The following is a 15073-nucleotide window of genomic DNA, read 5'->3' on the forward strand; positions in this document are numbered from 1 at the left end:
AAAATTTTCAAAAAAAATAAAATAAATTTTTTATTTTGCAAAAAATGTATTTTATTCGATAAATTAATCAGGTAAAAAATAAAAACAATCTGCTCATGGCATGCCTTTGATTTCAGCCACTATCCCAATAAGTAACAATAAAAATTTTAATCTTTTTTTTCCTTAAATACAATGCATTTTACCTATATTTGACCGAATCGTCCTCAATCAATCGATAAATACTGCAAAATATTTGCTTATTAATTATTCAACTTGTGCTCAGTTTATCAACATAGAAAAATTGAAAAATGGAAAATATAGAATAAGACTCAATTTTTTATGAACAGGTAAATAAAATGATTACTTCTATAATTATATTAAAAAATTAAATAGAAACTAAATTATGATATCACAGGATTTTTAAAAGAATCTTTTTCAATTGTAAATTAATTATAGATGACTAATTCTATAAAATCTGAAGACGTAACTCCTTCGGGTGTTATTTTCGATTCAACAGCTCAAACCAATGATGATTACAGAGGATCTCGACCGGCTTGGAATCGTCAACTAGATTTTATATTCTCTCTCATAGGGTATGCTGTGGGGGTAGGAAACATATGGCGATTTCCTAATTTATGCTATAGGAATGGAGGAGGTAAACATTTGAAATCCGAGCATATTTTTAAAATAAATGGCAACCCTGACAATGCCTACAAATAAGTTTTTTTTAAACCTGCCAAACTAATTAAAAAAATATTTTTAAAATAATATCTCAATTAATCGGTACTATAGTATAATGGCTAGAAGGAATTTTTAAGGGAGTAAGGGTAGTTTTTGAGGAGGGTCAATTTCTCATTAAAAACGTTATAAAATAGAACTAACATTTTTTAATAAGCGGAATTTAGCAAATACTGCACGGACTAGAAATTGTAAATTTTTCCTAAAATTTTCATATAATATATTTACCTGGCCTAAATTTACTATTTGCAAATCTACATTAGAACTTTTTCCACAAATGATAAAAGCTAGAAATGTCTCTTTCAAGAAAACATAGTACTACTTATAATATAAATAGACTGATCATTAAAGCAATATTAAAGTAAAAATGTTATCACTCAAAGCTATGATGGTTAGCTTTATTTGTAATTTTAGTAATAGCACTAGGAAATCCGAAACATTCTTATTATTACATTATGCATAAAGGATAAAATATCATGACTTATTCAATTATTATATCTTCTTTATAATAATATATTTTGTGTATGAAAAAGAATAATATGATATATTTAGGATTATGATTTTAATAGTTTTTTTTTTATAATACAAGTAAATTTAATAATAGACATTCTTCCTTTCAGTTTAGAGTAATGGATTAAATTATTTTTTTGTAATTGTAATTATACAAAACGTAGTAATTAATAAATATATAAATATCAAATAAACCCGGGCCGGGCCTAAAAAATTTTTTTGAATGTCCTGGCTGGGCCTAATTTTTTTTAAGTGCCCCTGGCCTAAATTTTTTTTAAAAATACCCTCATGGTGCTGAACATTATTGCGTATATGAAACAAGCAACAAATGGGGTTCCTCTTCCCCAAAAAATAACCCAGTTAGTAACGACGTTACTTTCTTCGATTACTTTACAGCACTAATAATTATTATCAATTTTGCATTTTATACCTAAATAGTATCGTTAAAGTAACTAAATTAAAATAACTAATATTTTTGGAAAGTAACGACAAAAGAAACTAGTTATTTTTTAAATAACTTCTAACAACATTACTATATATTTCATTCATTATTTTATATTATGATTTCCAAATTTTAAATTGTTTATTATTAAGTTTCATTTACGCCAAGCAACCCTGTAAAAAATTAGAAGAAGAACTTAGCATTCCTCTTAGACAGCGATTTAAAAATAATTTGTTGATAGAGTCAAATGAAAATTATTAAGTCCAATTTTTTATGAATTTTAATTATTTTGTTATTTATATTTTTTTAGGTATAAATTGTGATATTTTTTAGTAGAATTATTTCTTTAATTGTTTTTTTTCACTTAAATTCCTGTCATTCTCTATATTTATTGTCTTCCTTATTTTTTAAAATGTCGGAATCTGATTAAGCAGTTCATTCTTGAATATTAAGTAAAGAGATTTGAAAAAAAAATTGATCAACAAAAATTTAAGGATGAATCGATTTTTTGAAAAAATAAATTTGGATTTGAAGTTGAAGTTGAATGACTTGATGTTAAGTTGTCTTTCTCTGAATTCAGAGTTAGCGCAAATATACGGTAAAGTATATAAAAATACACAAAAATACAGCATATTTTGTATAACTTCGTCGCGAATTCGTGGTAAAGAAAGTTACAAATACAATTTAAAAAATATTTTTGAAGTATATAACTGTAACATGTTAACTTCATAAGCATTCACGGAAATATCCAGGATTTTCTTAAATCCACATTAATTTTATTGAAGAATTTTAAGCCCGCTTTGAAGATCTTTGGTTTGTTATATTTTTTGTTATATTATTCTTAAAAATTTATAGTTATTTTTTCAAAAAATAATTAATTTCTACTTATTTAAAAAATAATAATTTATAATGACATATTCACATTTTTCGGGGAGAGGGAGGGGGCATTTGACAATCAACAAATATTTTGTATCTTATAAACTCTTATTTAAAGGCCTATTTCCAGGAATATATATAAAATTACTTAATCTTATATTTTATTACCAATGAAGAAATCGGGTAGAAAGAAAGAAAAAATGATAATTTTTTGCATCATTTTAAATATTTTAATACAACTTATTAAAGGTGCTTTTTTGATTCCTTACAGTTTGATGTTATTTGCCTGTGGGATTCCGCTATTTTTTCTCGAGGTTTCACTGGGTCAATTTTCTAATAAAGGAGCCATTAAAGTGTGGGACATATGTCCACTATTTAGAGGTATACCTCGTAAATAATTTTTTTTAAACTTTTAATTTATCGTTTCCTACTTTTCTGGAATATATTTTTTTAAATAAACCCCCTCTAACAATATCAACAATCCCTTTTCTTTTTTCTTCTTTGGTTCATTAGATTCTAATAAATTTAAGAACTTCAACTTGATCCTTATTATTGGCCTTTTCGTTTTCTCCGTACTCTACCACTTTTTTTTGTAAAATTTAGAGATTTTATCCATATAATCGATATTTTTAAAAATAATTAAAGGTGTTGGGATAGGAACCCTGGTCATTACAACTATCTGCAATGTGTATTACAATTTACTTATCGCTTTTATTCTGTTTTACTTATTTTCTTCATTCACCTCGATGCTTCCCTGGAGTCAGTGCAATCACAAATGGAATTCTCCTTCTTGTATCGTGCTAAAAGATCAGGTTCACAGGAATGAAACTATGATTGGAGATCTAAGGAGTAAATCTACTTCAACCTTCGAATTTTGGCAGTTAATATATTTTTATCTTCTATTAAAGTTTTATTTCATATCTAAACTACACAGGGAGATACAATTATTGTGAATGTCGATTATCGCGAAAAGATAATTCCGCGAATATACTACCGTTAATGCATTACTGTGAGTATAATATCGCAAAATTAATACCGTAAATGCATCGCTAATATATTACAGCAAAATCATTGCTGCGAATACATTACAGCAAAATCATTGCTGTAAATAAATTACAGCCAATGTATTGTCGTGGAATCATAATCGCGAATGCATTTCCGCGGTAGTACCTTTAAAACATTGCCACGAATTCGTTCGAATGCAATCGCAAATATCGGGTATGCAATTTGGTGGGGATTTCATTTTTATATTTATTGTCCTAACAGACCAAGTGAACTCTAAAAATGAACCTAAAATAAGGATCGGGCGGAAACAATCTTTTTAAAGAGCCAGGATAAGGTTTTCTTTTTTTTACATAAATATTATAAATTTTTAAACAGGATTACAGAAAATGAGTGCCATATATTTATCATGTATGTCATACATATTGGGATTATATTTTATTTTGCTTATTTGTAGTATATTTATGTGAACTATTTTATTTGCGTTATTTTTATTTAAGCGGAATCGACTATAAAATGGTAGATTTTTGATACTTTTAAATTTCGAACTTGATAAATTAATTGTAGTAAAAAGTTAGGTCATTAAATAGTATTTGTGTCGAAGGAGGGAATATGTAAAAATATAAATAAAATCACAAATAATATAAAATCCCATAATAAAAATAACACAAATAATAGTTAACATAAATAGTAATAATAAGAATAACATTAAATCCTTACACAAGGGGAAACGCAATTCACAATGATTCTCATAATCGAGTCAATTACCAAAATAATGAATTCATTCACCTCGATAGACATCCTACAAAAACCAAAATAACATATAAATCCAAAAATATATATGCATTTATGATACCTCTCGCACCGATAACCAAGATACTCCAGTGGGAAAGAGTCACTACAGACAATATTGCCGATAGCTCTTCCAACTCCTGCGGGATCCAGAGGTCCAAATATTCCTAGGCCGATGAATTGTCTTGTTGGGGCTTCATCGACTCCAAAAAGTCTCCGTGGTTACGTCACTTAGGTATCTACGACGTTTCATGGTGCAGCCTTGACCTCCGACCCACCCCAGTTGTCTCTTTGGTATTCCTGCCTGCAGACAGTCTCGTCCTAAATGTCCTTCCCCTCACCCTGGAACCAAACCACCCCTACAGAAGTACCATTGTACTCCATCTTCCCTGTTGGATCTGGTGTTTCTATGCTCCGGGTCGGGAAAGCCGGGCATCCATGCCTTGTTAAAAAATATTAACTCGCTCACAAGTGACTCTATATCATTGTTAATTATTGATGTCCATAATAGGGTACCTACAACAAAGAAATAATAAAAATCTTCCCTCTGATTACCTCTTACTATTTGCTACCCATAAATTCATTATATTTATTTAGTAACCCAAATATCAGACTAACACAAAAAATATTTTTTTCTTCTCCTTTAAAAAAATCTACCTTGTAAAGATCACATAAAAAAATATTCCTCTTAACTTTTTTTAACCTTTTTATAAAAAATCTACCTTGTAAAGATCACATAAAAAAATATTCCTCTTGACTTTTTTTAACCTTTTTATAAAAAAAATACTTCCATTTCTACACATTTTATAATCTATTAGGTACATATTTTTTTTTCACTTAGTTATTATCGGCATTCAAAATAATTTCATTCAACAAAAAATTTTAATATTCTTTAGGCTGTGTCCAAAATCTAAAAAATATAAATAAATAAATTTTGAAGAAAAAAATTAACATTAGCTATTTTTAATGTAAAAATAAAATAGTGTTATACATCATTTTTTTGGTTGTTATTTTTGGTTATTATTTTTGGTTATTATTTTTTGGTTGTTATTTTTTCCTTTATTTTTTTTGGTTTTTTTTTGGTTTTTTTTTGGTTTTTTTTTTGTTTTTTTTTGTTTTTTTTTGTTTTTTTTGTAAAAAAAATGATGGGAAATATCCGACATATTTCATAATTTTATTAATTTGTGAAAATTTATAAATTTTGAGGTTTTTTTCAAAACATTTAGGACACAGCCTTATAAAACTTGTCTGTGTGCAAAATGTTTTGTTTTTAATTTGCCAAAATTTATAAATTATGAAGTTTTTCCCAAAGCATTTTGGACACAGCCTTGCCAATAAAAACATTAGCTCCCTGATCTGAAAAACGAAAATTTTTACACTTATCTTCTTGCTAACGATCTTTCCAATCCTACACTCTTGTACTATATATTAAAGAAGAACAAATTAACTAACATTTATCTCACCTCTAAGTCATTACAAAAATTATCAATTTAATATAAACATCTATTTTATTCATGATTAACATATATTTTACTATTCCTAAAATTATTTTTAATAACACTCGCTGTTATCACATTCATTTTTCCCCTGCAAAAAAAAATATAACTTAAAATATATAACATAATTTCTATCCATTTTATGTGTATTATTTTATTAATTAATTAAACTACACATTTAATTGGGATTAGTTCATTAAATGATAAAAATAACTATTACATTAAATTTACATTTATTCTTGTGCACACTCTATAAAACAATTCCTGGTAATATATAAATTACTTTTTTTTACCTGATGAAAGTAATTCCGAACATAAACAACTATCAATTTTATGTGTATAATTCTGTTTATTGATAAATTAACTATACCTTTAATTGGGATTAGTTCATCTTTTAAATGATAAATAACTAATACATTCAATTTAAATTTATTCTTATGCACACTTTATAAAACACTTCCTGGTAATATATAAAATTCCCTTTTTTTTCCTGATGAAAGTAATTCCGGACAACATATAAAATTTCATATTTCCTCTTCCCGATAATTCCCTATTTCTTATACACATTTTTTTAACCCTATTACCGATTACTTTACATACTTTAAAAAAAAACAGAAATATTCGTTAAATTAGATTGATTTCTTTTATTTCCTATTTTCAAACAAAATATACTTTGAATTATTGATAAGACCTTTTGAACCTGACTACAAATACGAGGCCCAAATAATTATAGCACATGAAGGTTTTTGTAACACTTTACGTTTTTACGTTACTCGTTACTTAATAATTTGTTATTATAATATTACTAGCTAATAGCCCGTCAAGAATGACGGGGTTGAGAGGTAATTAGTTAGTTTTTTTTCCTACTTTTATGATAGTTGCTACCTTTTATTTGAAAATATTCTTTATAACCCCCTCCCCCTTTTAGTCCAGGTCCCCAGGCCTGCAAAAAAATTTGTTTTAAGTCAATATCTAATCCATAGTGGATAATAGAATTCCCAAGCGTCCAAGTTGATAATAATTTTGAAAAATTTTCCATAAGTCCACTCCAATATAATTCATAAAAATATTTTCCAAGCCTAGCCCCACCCATAATAATTTTAAAAAATTTTCTCAAACCTGGCCAATGCGTAATAATTTTTAAATTTTTCTCAAGCCTGGAGATATGTAAATCTCTAAAAACCATATTCATTTTTTATTCGTTTTAATCCCGCTCAATCCTACTTCAGACCAAGACCAACTCATTAGGACTAATAGTGAATATTATTTTGTAAAAATATATTTAATTTAGCTTTTACCTGAGACCCATATAAATATTATGTCTAATATTTAATATAAAAAAATTCCCAACAGGTTCATGCTCATAATGTTGAGAAAATTTTCTCAAGCCCGCCAAAGATCATAATAATTTTGTTAGTTAAGAACTGAAATAAATATATAAAAGTCATAATTCATTTAAAAATAAAATCTGAATATGAAAGTTGCATGAGCTTGGTTTTTTAATCAGGCCTGGCGATTTCAGCAAAAAAAAATTTTCAGGCCAATGTCTAGCCCATATTTAAAATTAAAAAATTTTCAAGCATTTCTATTTTACATTTTACACAATATGATTTCTATCACAAATCTAAATTTTATTCTAAATATAAAATTAAATTTAAGACATTTTTATTAAATTATTAATGGCAAAATTTTATGAAAGTTGCATGGGATTTAGTTTTTTGATCAGGCCTGGCTATGTCTGCAAAATAATTTCAGGCCAATGTATAACCCATATTTAAAATTCAACAATCTTAAAGCATCTCCATTTTAAATTTTATCCAATATGATTTCCATCACAAATTAATTTTGATTTCTAATACATGCTCACGGTATATATTGCAACAATTTTACCCCTTTTTCTTCTAAATTTTAATATTTATATAAAATTTATTAATATAGTATATTTAGTACCATACACACAAACTAAATTTATCCTTCAACCCCGTCAGCTAGTATGGTAATAAACGGCAGAATTTTAAAAATATCAGATATTTATTAATATATATATATAATTAATATTTTAAATTTAATTATATTCAAGTTGGTGCATGCTTAAAACATACGACTTTGAAACGGGAGGCTTGTGTTCGACTCTCATAGTGAGCAAAAAAATAACATTACACTATATAGTCTCCTTAAATTTTAAATACATTAGGAAGATACGAAAACGATCATGTTTTGATTATGGAGATTATATATATTAGATATTTCAATCCTTTTGTTGTTTAATGATTTGAAAAAAATATGTATAAATTTAAAAATTATTAAAGGGAATTTTTAAAGCAAATTATTTCATTTTCATAGTTATATTTTTATTAATCTAGCGGATCTCACTAATTTTTTTAGGGCACTGAGAATAGTGATAGTGATTTTAAAGTTAATAAGTGCCATAAGAAAAAAGTATTATTTGATGATCTCTCTTTATGAATCCATCCATATCTCCGCATCTTTGAAAAAGGTATGAACCTTTCTAGATAGGTTAGAATATTGAAATAGGTGGAAAAATATTATAGGACTTGCAATCCCAAAAGATAACAAAATTATAGTTTCCGAAATATGATAAAAATAAAAATATATTAATTGATGATCTATTATAGATCCGTGATGCATTCGCGGTATTGTTTTCATGGTAATACATTCGCGATAATTCATTAGCTGAAATGTTTTGCCGTATTGACTTGATACAATTTCAATTACATTATGTGCGGAGTGAGAAAGGGGTGGACACAGACCCCTGCTAATTTTTTTTTAAATAAAATAGTTGGTAAATATAATCTATTTAATCCCTTTATTTAAATAATTTATTTCATTTATATTTGTTTAAATCAATTAGTTATAAGGTACTAAATATATCCGAAGGGCTTCATCACATGGGAAGCATAAATTGGAAATTAGCTGGATATTTCATACTAGCATGGACCATAGCATACCTATGCTTGATCAAGGGTATTAAATCCACCGGAAAAGTTAGACTTTGATTCTTTATTATGTATAACATAGTAAGATGTAAGATATAGGCTTTTTATGAATTCTAATATTACATATAATATAGTTACATAATTCGAAACATCCTATAAAATCCATTAGATATCCCTGATATTATTACTAAATATTTACGACCATATACATACTCATTTCGTGATGAAACAGCTATAAAAGCCAAATCAAGAAAGATTTTGAGCATTAGGTCGCACCTGAAAGTTTTGAAAACTTTGATTTCCCTTAAATCGGTTTTTTTTTATTAAATCACATATTTCGAATATTTTCTTAAAACTAATAAATTTAAAAAACAAGAAATGCTATCCTTCTTTTATTTATTTTTTAAATTTTAGTTTGATAAAAATAAAAATTTCATTTTAATTTTTTTGCTGGAGGTAAACAATATTTCTATATCTTTTAAAATTACATTCAATAGAATTATTGCTAATGGCAATCGCTGTTGGTATAAACTATCTTTAATAACCTTTGAACAGTTTTAATATGGAAAAATGCTCTATAATATTTCATATATGGCCACTGAAACAAGAATACTAATCCTATGACAACGTTAAGACACAAATCACCTTTTTATAAAACATTGGGAAACATATTTGAATCAATGATATTTGATAAATCATTTAACTCATCCGTAAGATTTTTGTATATCATTTCCTCCACTGCTTTTTATCTGTTAAAATTAATTCAAAATGCTGGCATCTTTCAATAGCTCTCCTTTTTTTATGGAAAGGGTAATCTTTATAATTAATTCTTATCTATATATACTTTCTAATATATAAGTTATTCAATTTAAAACAACCTCCATAATTAATCTAAAATGATATATTATAATTAGAGGTAGACCGGACCTAATTATTTATTCAAGACGCTCCCGCTCACGGTGGCAATGAAAAATTTACGTCCTTTAATTCTTGCTGCCAAAAATTTTTAAACCGAGCTGCCCGCTCACAAAAGACAAAATTTTGATCGCCCTAAAAATTCACGGTTTTTAATTTTTTTTCCAAATTTCTCAAGCTACTTTTACGCTTTTTTGAATTTATTTTTGGTTTTTTATTTCTTTAAATTCATATTAATAACAAACAACATAATTACCATTTATAAATCAAAATTTTTATTTAAAAAAAATGTTCATTATTTTAATTGTGTTCGTTTTTTTCTAATAAGCGATTGGCTATAGAAAAATAATCTTTCACTGGAAGCCAAACTTGGCGTAGTTAATAAAATTTTTATAGCAAATTTTCTCAAAAAAGGAAACTAATTTTCCTTCTTCAAAACTTCAAAATATTTTAATTATTATTTGTTTTATGAAAGATGAATCTCTTAAGTTCATCCTCACAACTTAAATTGATAGGTGTTTTCGCCTCATCAGAATTAGAATAATCTAGAAATAAATGTAGGATGAGTTAGAAAAATTAAAATTTATAGTTGGCATTGCCTTATGCATGTCGTCGAATTTTTAATTATTTAGCATTTTTAAATTTATATAAATATATCTGCCTTTTCATCATCTGTTATAATTAAGACTTTTGAAATTTTATTTAAGCATAAAAAATCTCTCCTTTAAAAGAGATATTGTTCTGTTTCTTAGAGTTTTGATTTTTACTATATCACATTTTGAAGGTTGACAAAATTTCATTCATAGTTGTTTCCATAAATAAACTTTATTTATAGTAGGATGAGAATCTGCACTCAGATTATCTGAGCATTCTTTAAATAGTGATAAAAGAATATCTAACTGGTATATAATATTTATATAATAGTCGATAATCTATTTAATTCTTGTATGTTAAGCAGGTAAACTTGTATTTCATCATATGATTTTAAGAAACTTTGTATCATGATATATAGAGTTCCATCTCATTTTTATGTCTTACTTAATGGAATGACTTAGCTTGCTGATTGCTGCAGATTGCTTAAGATATTGTACTATCATTTTTACACTATTTATATTTCGAGCTCTTTCAGGTAAACAATTAACAAAAATAAATGGATTATGTTATTTAATATATAGCATGAACATGGTATCCTTTCCTCCTCTTTGAATGCACATAACAGCATATATAGAGAAATTGCTTCAATTATCTTTTAGATTTTATGGTAAATATGAAAAAATTTAAACAATAAGTTTTTAAGTTGTTTAATTTTCCTTTTAATTTTGATTAATTATGATTTAGGAGATAAATGAAAGTAAAACCTATTTAAATTAAATTTATTATCAAATTTCCATTGCTGAACGAGAGTTGAGACTTTAAATTCTTTTTCATTCAAGTGAAATTTTATAAGACAGGGAAAAAATGTGTTATTAAAATGCGTAATTTTGTTTGTTTTTAAAAATTATTCTATTTTCAAAAAGAATTAAATTAAATTAGAAAAAATATATATTATAATTATAAAATTGGTAATTTATATTTATAAAAAAACAATTTTAAAAATTAAAATTTCTGTAATTCACGAGAAATTTACGTTTAAGCCCAATCAAGTTCGGCAAAAATTTTGAGATGGCTCTTCACGCCCAGTCACACCTGATAATTTATTCACACTCACGCCGTGACCCACCTGACCCATCGTGTCACATGTGTTACATGGCCCGCGCCCACCTCTAATCATATACTCAAATAATAATCTTATATTACAAATAAGATAACCTTTATAACATATATATAACACTCTTGACATTCTTTTAATATTTTGAATATTGGAAAATATGGATTTCCAAATGTTACTTGGAAGATGATATCTATTCTCCAATAGAATTTCTTGCAGCATCTGAAAATAAGTTTTCACTATAAATCTTTTTGGGGTTTAATTTCATTTGTTCTTGGTTCAAATTGTCCACAGAAATTTTATAGATTTTGCCATATTATAATTCACGAACAAAATTTTTGTTATTGTGGTCAGTGAATATATATTAAATTTTTTTAACTTAAATCTGGTGTAAGAAAGGAGGTTATTTATTATGTTATAGTGATGGTACACCTAATATTAAGAAAATTATCTTAAATCCTTCGTGGTAGCTGTTAAATAGATTCATTATATTTTCTCATAATGTCAGATCCTTTTCAACAAACTGTAAAATTTATCAAATAGTCTATTCGATTTTGTCCTGATAGTAAGGGAAGGATGAAAATAATTCCCTTTCAATTTCATAGGCTGCGCCAAGTAAAAATTTTCCAAAATCTTATACTCTAAAAGGAATTATTCCTTTAGAAAATATTAGACAATATCATATCATAATTTAAATCCCATTATAGTAATGGTAATTAGATATCTAAATTATACTTTAGCATTGAATTAAACACCTTATTTATGCATCTAGATAATATAATTCATAGACTTCAACACATATCTAAAAGTATACAATACGATCAATAATTAGATTTCCTGGTTATCCTAATAATATAGCTAAATCTCTGATCATAGACATTTTAACTCAGTTATTAAAAATTCCTAGCTCTGTTCATTAAATTATAACTTCTATTAAGCAATAAGGGTGTGTCCTAGTTGGACTTATTACCAAACATCTCGCTAATCGACTAAGCAGCCTTTTTTTTAAACAAATGAAACAAAATCAAATATACAAAAAAACGAAATCAAAATAATGAGTACCGAAAAATAAAAATCCCATAAAACAACCCAGATTTTCACTTTATACTTTTTTTAAAAATATTCTCAAAAGATAGTGTATTTTACTGCTACATTTCCATACGTTATGCTGACCATTTTGCTTATAAGAAGTCTTCTCCTGCCAGGGGCCTTCAACGGAATCTTATACTTTATCAGACCCAATTGGAAATTAGGTTATGCCCCTCTAAATAAAATACGGTATATTTATAAAGTTTTAAGATTAATTAAGTAATGTCACTAGGAAGGGGCGCGCAGGGGCTTTGAATTTATGGAAAATTTGATTAGCACCCTGAATGAATTTTTTTAAAATTTTTATTATATATTTTTTTATAGATTTGATATTTTTTTAGAAAATTATATTGATTTAATATTTCTTTAGAAATTTTATGATCATTTATTAATTAAAAATATAAAGAAGAAAATCCAATTTAATATTTTGATTTGTGTTACCTGTATTATACATCTTTCAAATACCTATCACTATTAACAAATTTATCAATGCCTCTTCCAAAACGAAATTCAAAGAATCAAAGCTGCATGTGAAAATTTTTAACCACTTAATAATAATAGTAAACCACTAAATGATTAACGAAGTATACATTTAAAATATAGTAAGTTTTTTTAAATTATAGGAAGACTGTTTTGTTAAATCGGTTAATAACTCCCGTGTTTTTTAAGATATTATAAAAAACAATATATGAATAGATACCTGCAACTATACTCTTATAGAGATGCTTTATAAAAAATTTTAATAATATTATCATATTTTTGTTTGAATTTTTTTATAAAAGTAGAAATTTTGTCCAACAAGCTCCAATAGCGGGGTTAGATAAACCACTTCAAGGGGCTTCTTAAACCATTGATTTTTTTAGGCAATAGTGAATTGAAATGCATTTTTATTTATTAATCATGATACGTATAGAATAATTTTATTGTTGAAAATATTATAATACTTATAAATTGAAGGTAATTATAAATAAAAATTGAAATTTTGGTTAATCTAATAAACATTTTCACATAAAAATTTATCAAAGTTGAACATGTACCATATACTCAACCTTGGCACATTCTGCATTGGTACCACTCTTCGCCATTATGATGTTTTATATACAGGGTTGAAGGTGTCTTATTTGGTAATATTTTAAAAACAAAAACCATTAAGTGGTATATTAAATAGGTTTAAAGTGCCTAAAACAAATGCCTCATGTAAAAGACGAAAAATTTATTACTTAAATAAAATATTTCTCAAAAATAATTTTTTAAATTAAAAATGTTTAATAAATAATATTTTATATCCAATAATACCAATGGTAGTTTAGAAATTCCTCTTTAATTATCAAAATATTATCACAAATTCATCATCAATATTTGATAGTTCCTTTTTATCTAATTATTCATTTTCCATTCCAGCACTTTCGCAATCTGCCATAAGTGCTAATTCCACAATAATAAACCTTTTAAACCCACCGCTAATTGAAAACCCAAAAAGAAAATATAATTGTTGGAATAAAGAGAAAATCGAAATAGTAAAAATTGTTATCCCAACCTGAAATGGAAGAAATGAAGATATATGATATAGCCAAACATATCGGTATTTCAATAGCTTCGGTAAACAAATTACGGCACATCTTATCGATGGCTATAAAAATTGAATTTAATATCTTCCGCCATATTCACCTCAACTAAATCCTATTGGAAACTTCTTTGGGGTCATGAAAAACAAATATAGATATAAATCCAAGGCAAAACAATAGAGATATGTTACTTGGATATTAGTACATACCGTATGATTTTTCAAACTTTTATAATCATGTATAATTTTTTGGAACGTGGTTATTGAGGACAACCAATCAATTAAGGTAATATAAATTTAAACCTATTAATATTTTAAAATATATTTTCTTTTCTCTATTTATATAAAAAAATGCTAATTTTGGAACACTCAAATTCAACACTAAATCGAGAATACAATTTTATAATATAATATTTTCTCACAAAACTAAATTTATTGTAGTTGTAATTGTAATTATAGATTATTGACATATTCTAAATAAATATTCAAACTATTTGAAGAAAAAAAATTTGAAATTTATATTTTCTAAATTTTAATAAATTAATATTTTTAAACTAAAATTTTTTATAAAGGATAGGTTATGCCTCTTCAAATAAATAATTTTTATATTTTGTTTCCCCACAACTTTCTATAAAGAAAAGAATAGAATCGCAAATGGAAAAGAATGGCATTTACATTTTTTTCTAATTTTAATTTTATTTTTCTAAATTTCTTCTGATTTTATTTTTTAAATTAAAATAAGGTTTATATCAGAGACCTGGTTTAGGGTCGGGCCTAATTTTAATTTTTTTTAAATATACCCGGGTCGGGCTTGAAATTTTTTTTAAAAAAAATCCGGACGGGGCTATATATTGAAAACCAAATATTTTAAATCGCCATTATTAGCTATAAAAATCAAAAATAAGTATAATACATTTTAAAAAAATATGGGCCGGGCCTGAAATTTTTTTTAAAAAAAAATGCCGGGCAGGGCCGTATAAAATTTTTGAAAAAAAATCCGAGCCC

General features: G+C 26.2%; 1 protein-coding gene across 1 annotated transcript in view; it reads left to right on the forward strand.

The window, feature by feature from the left end:
• The first annotated feature begins 202 nt into the window (after positions 1 to 202).
• Positions 203 to 15073, forward strand: part of LOC135924573 (sodium- and chloride-dependent glycine transporter 2-like) — a 31523-nt gene continuing 16652 nt past the window's right edge. The window contains exons 1-6 of the mRNA XM_065459649.1: positions 203 to 326; positions 436 to 634; positions 2795 to 2926; positions 3191 to 3425; positions 8708 to 8840; positions 12548 to 12668. Of these exons, the coding sequence (XP_065315721.1) occupies positions 436 to 634; positions 2795 to 2926; positions 3191 to 3425; positions 8708 to 8840; positions 12548 to 12668 (820 nt within the window). The 5' untranslated portion in view covers positions 203 to 326. The remainder of the gene's footprint in view (positions 327 to 435; positions 635 to 2794; positions 2927 to 3190; positions 3426 to 8707; positions 8841 to 12547; positions 12669 to 15073) is intronic.

The sequence above is a fragment of the Gordionus sp. m RMFG-2023 genome, chromosome 1 (genome assembly GCF_954871325.1).
Source record: "Gordionus sp. m RMFG-2023 chromosome 1, tfGorSpeb1-WG-v2, whole genome shotgun sequence".
NCBI lineage: Eukaryota > Metazoa > Nematomorpha > Gordioida > Chordodea > Parachordodidae > Gordionus > Gordionus sp. m RMFG-2023.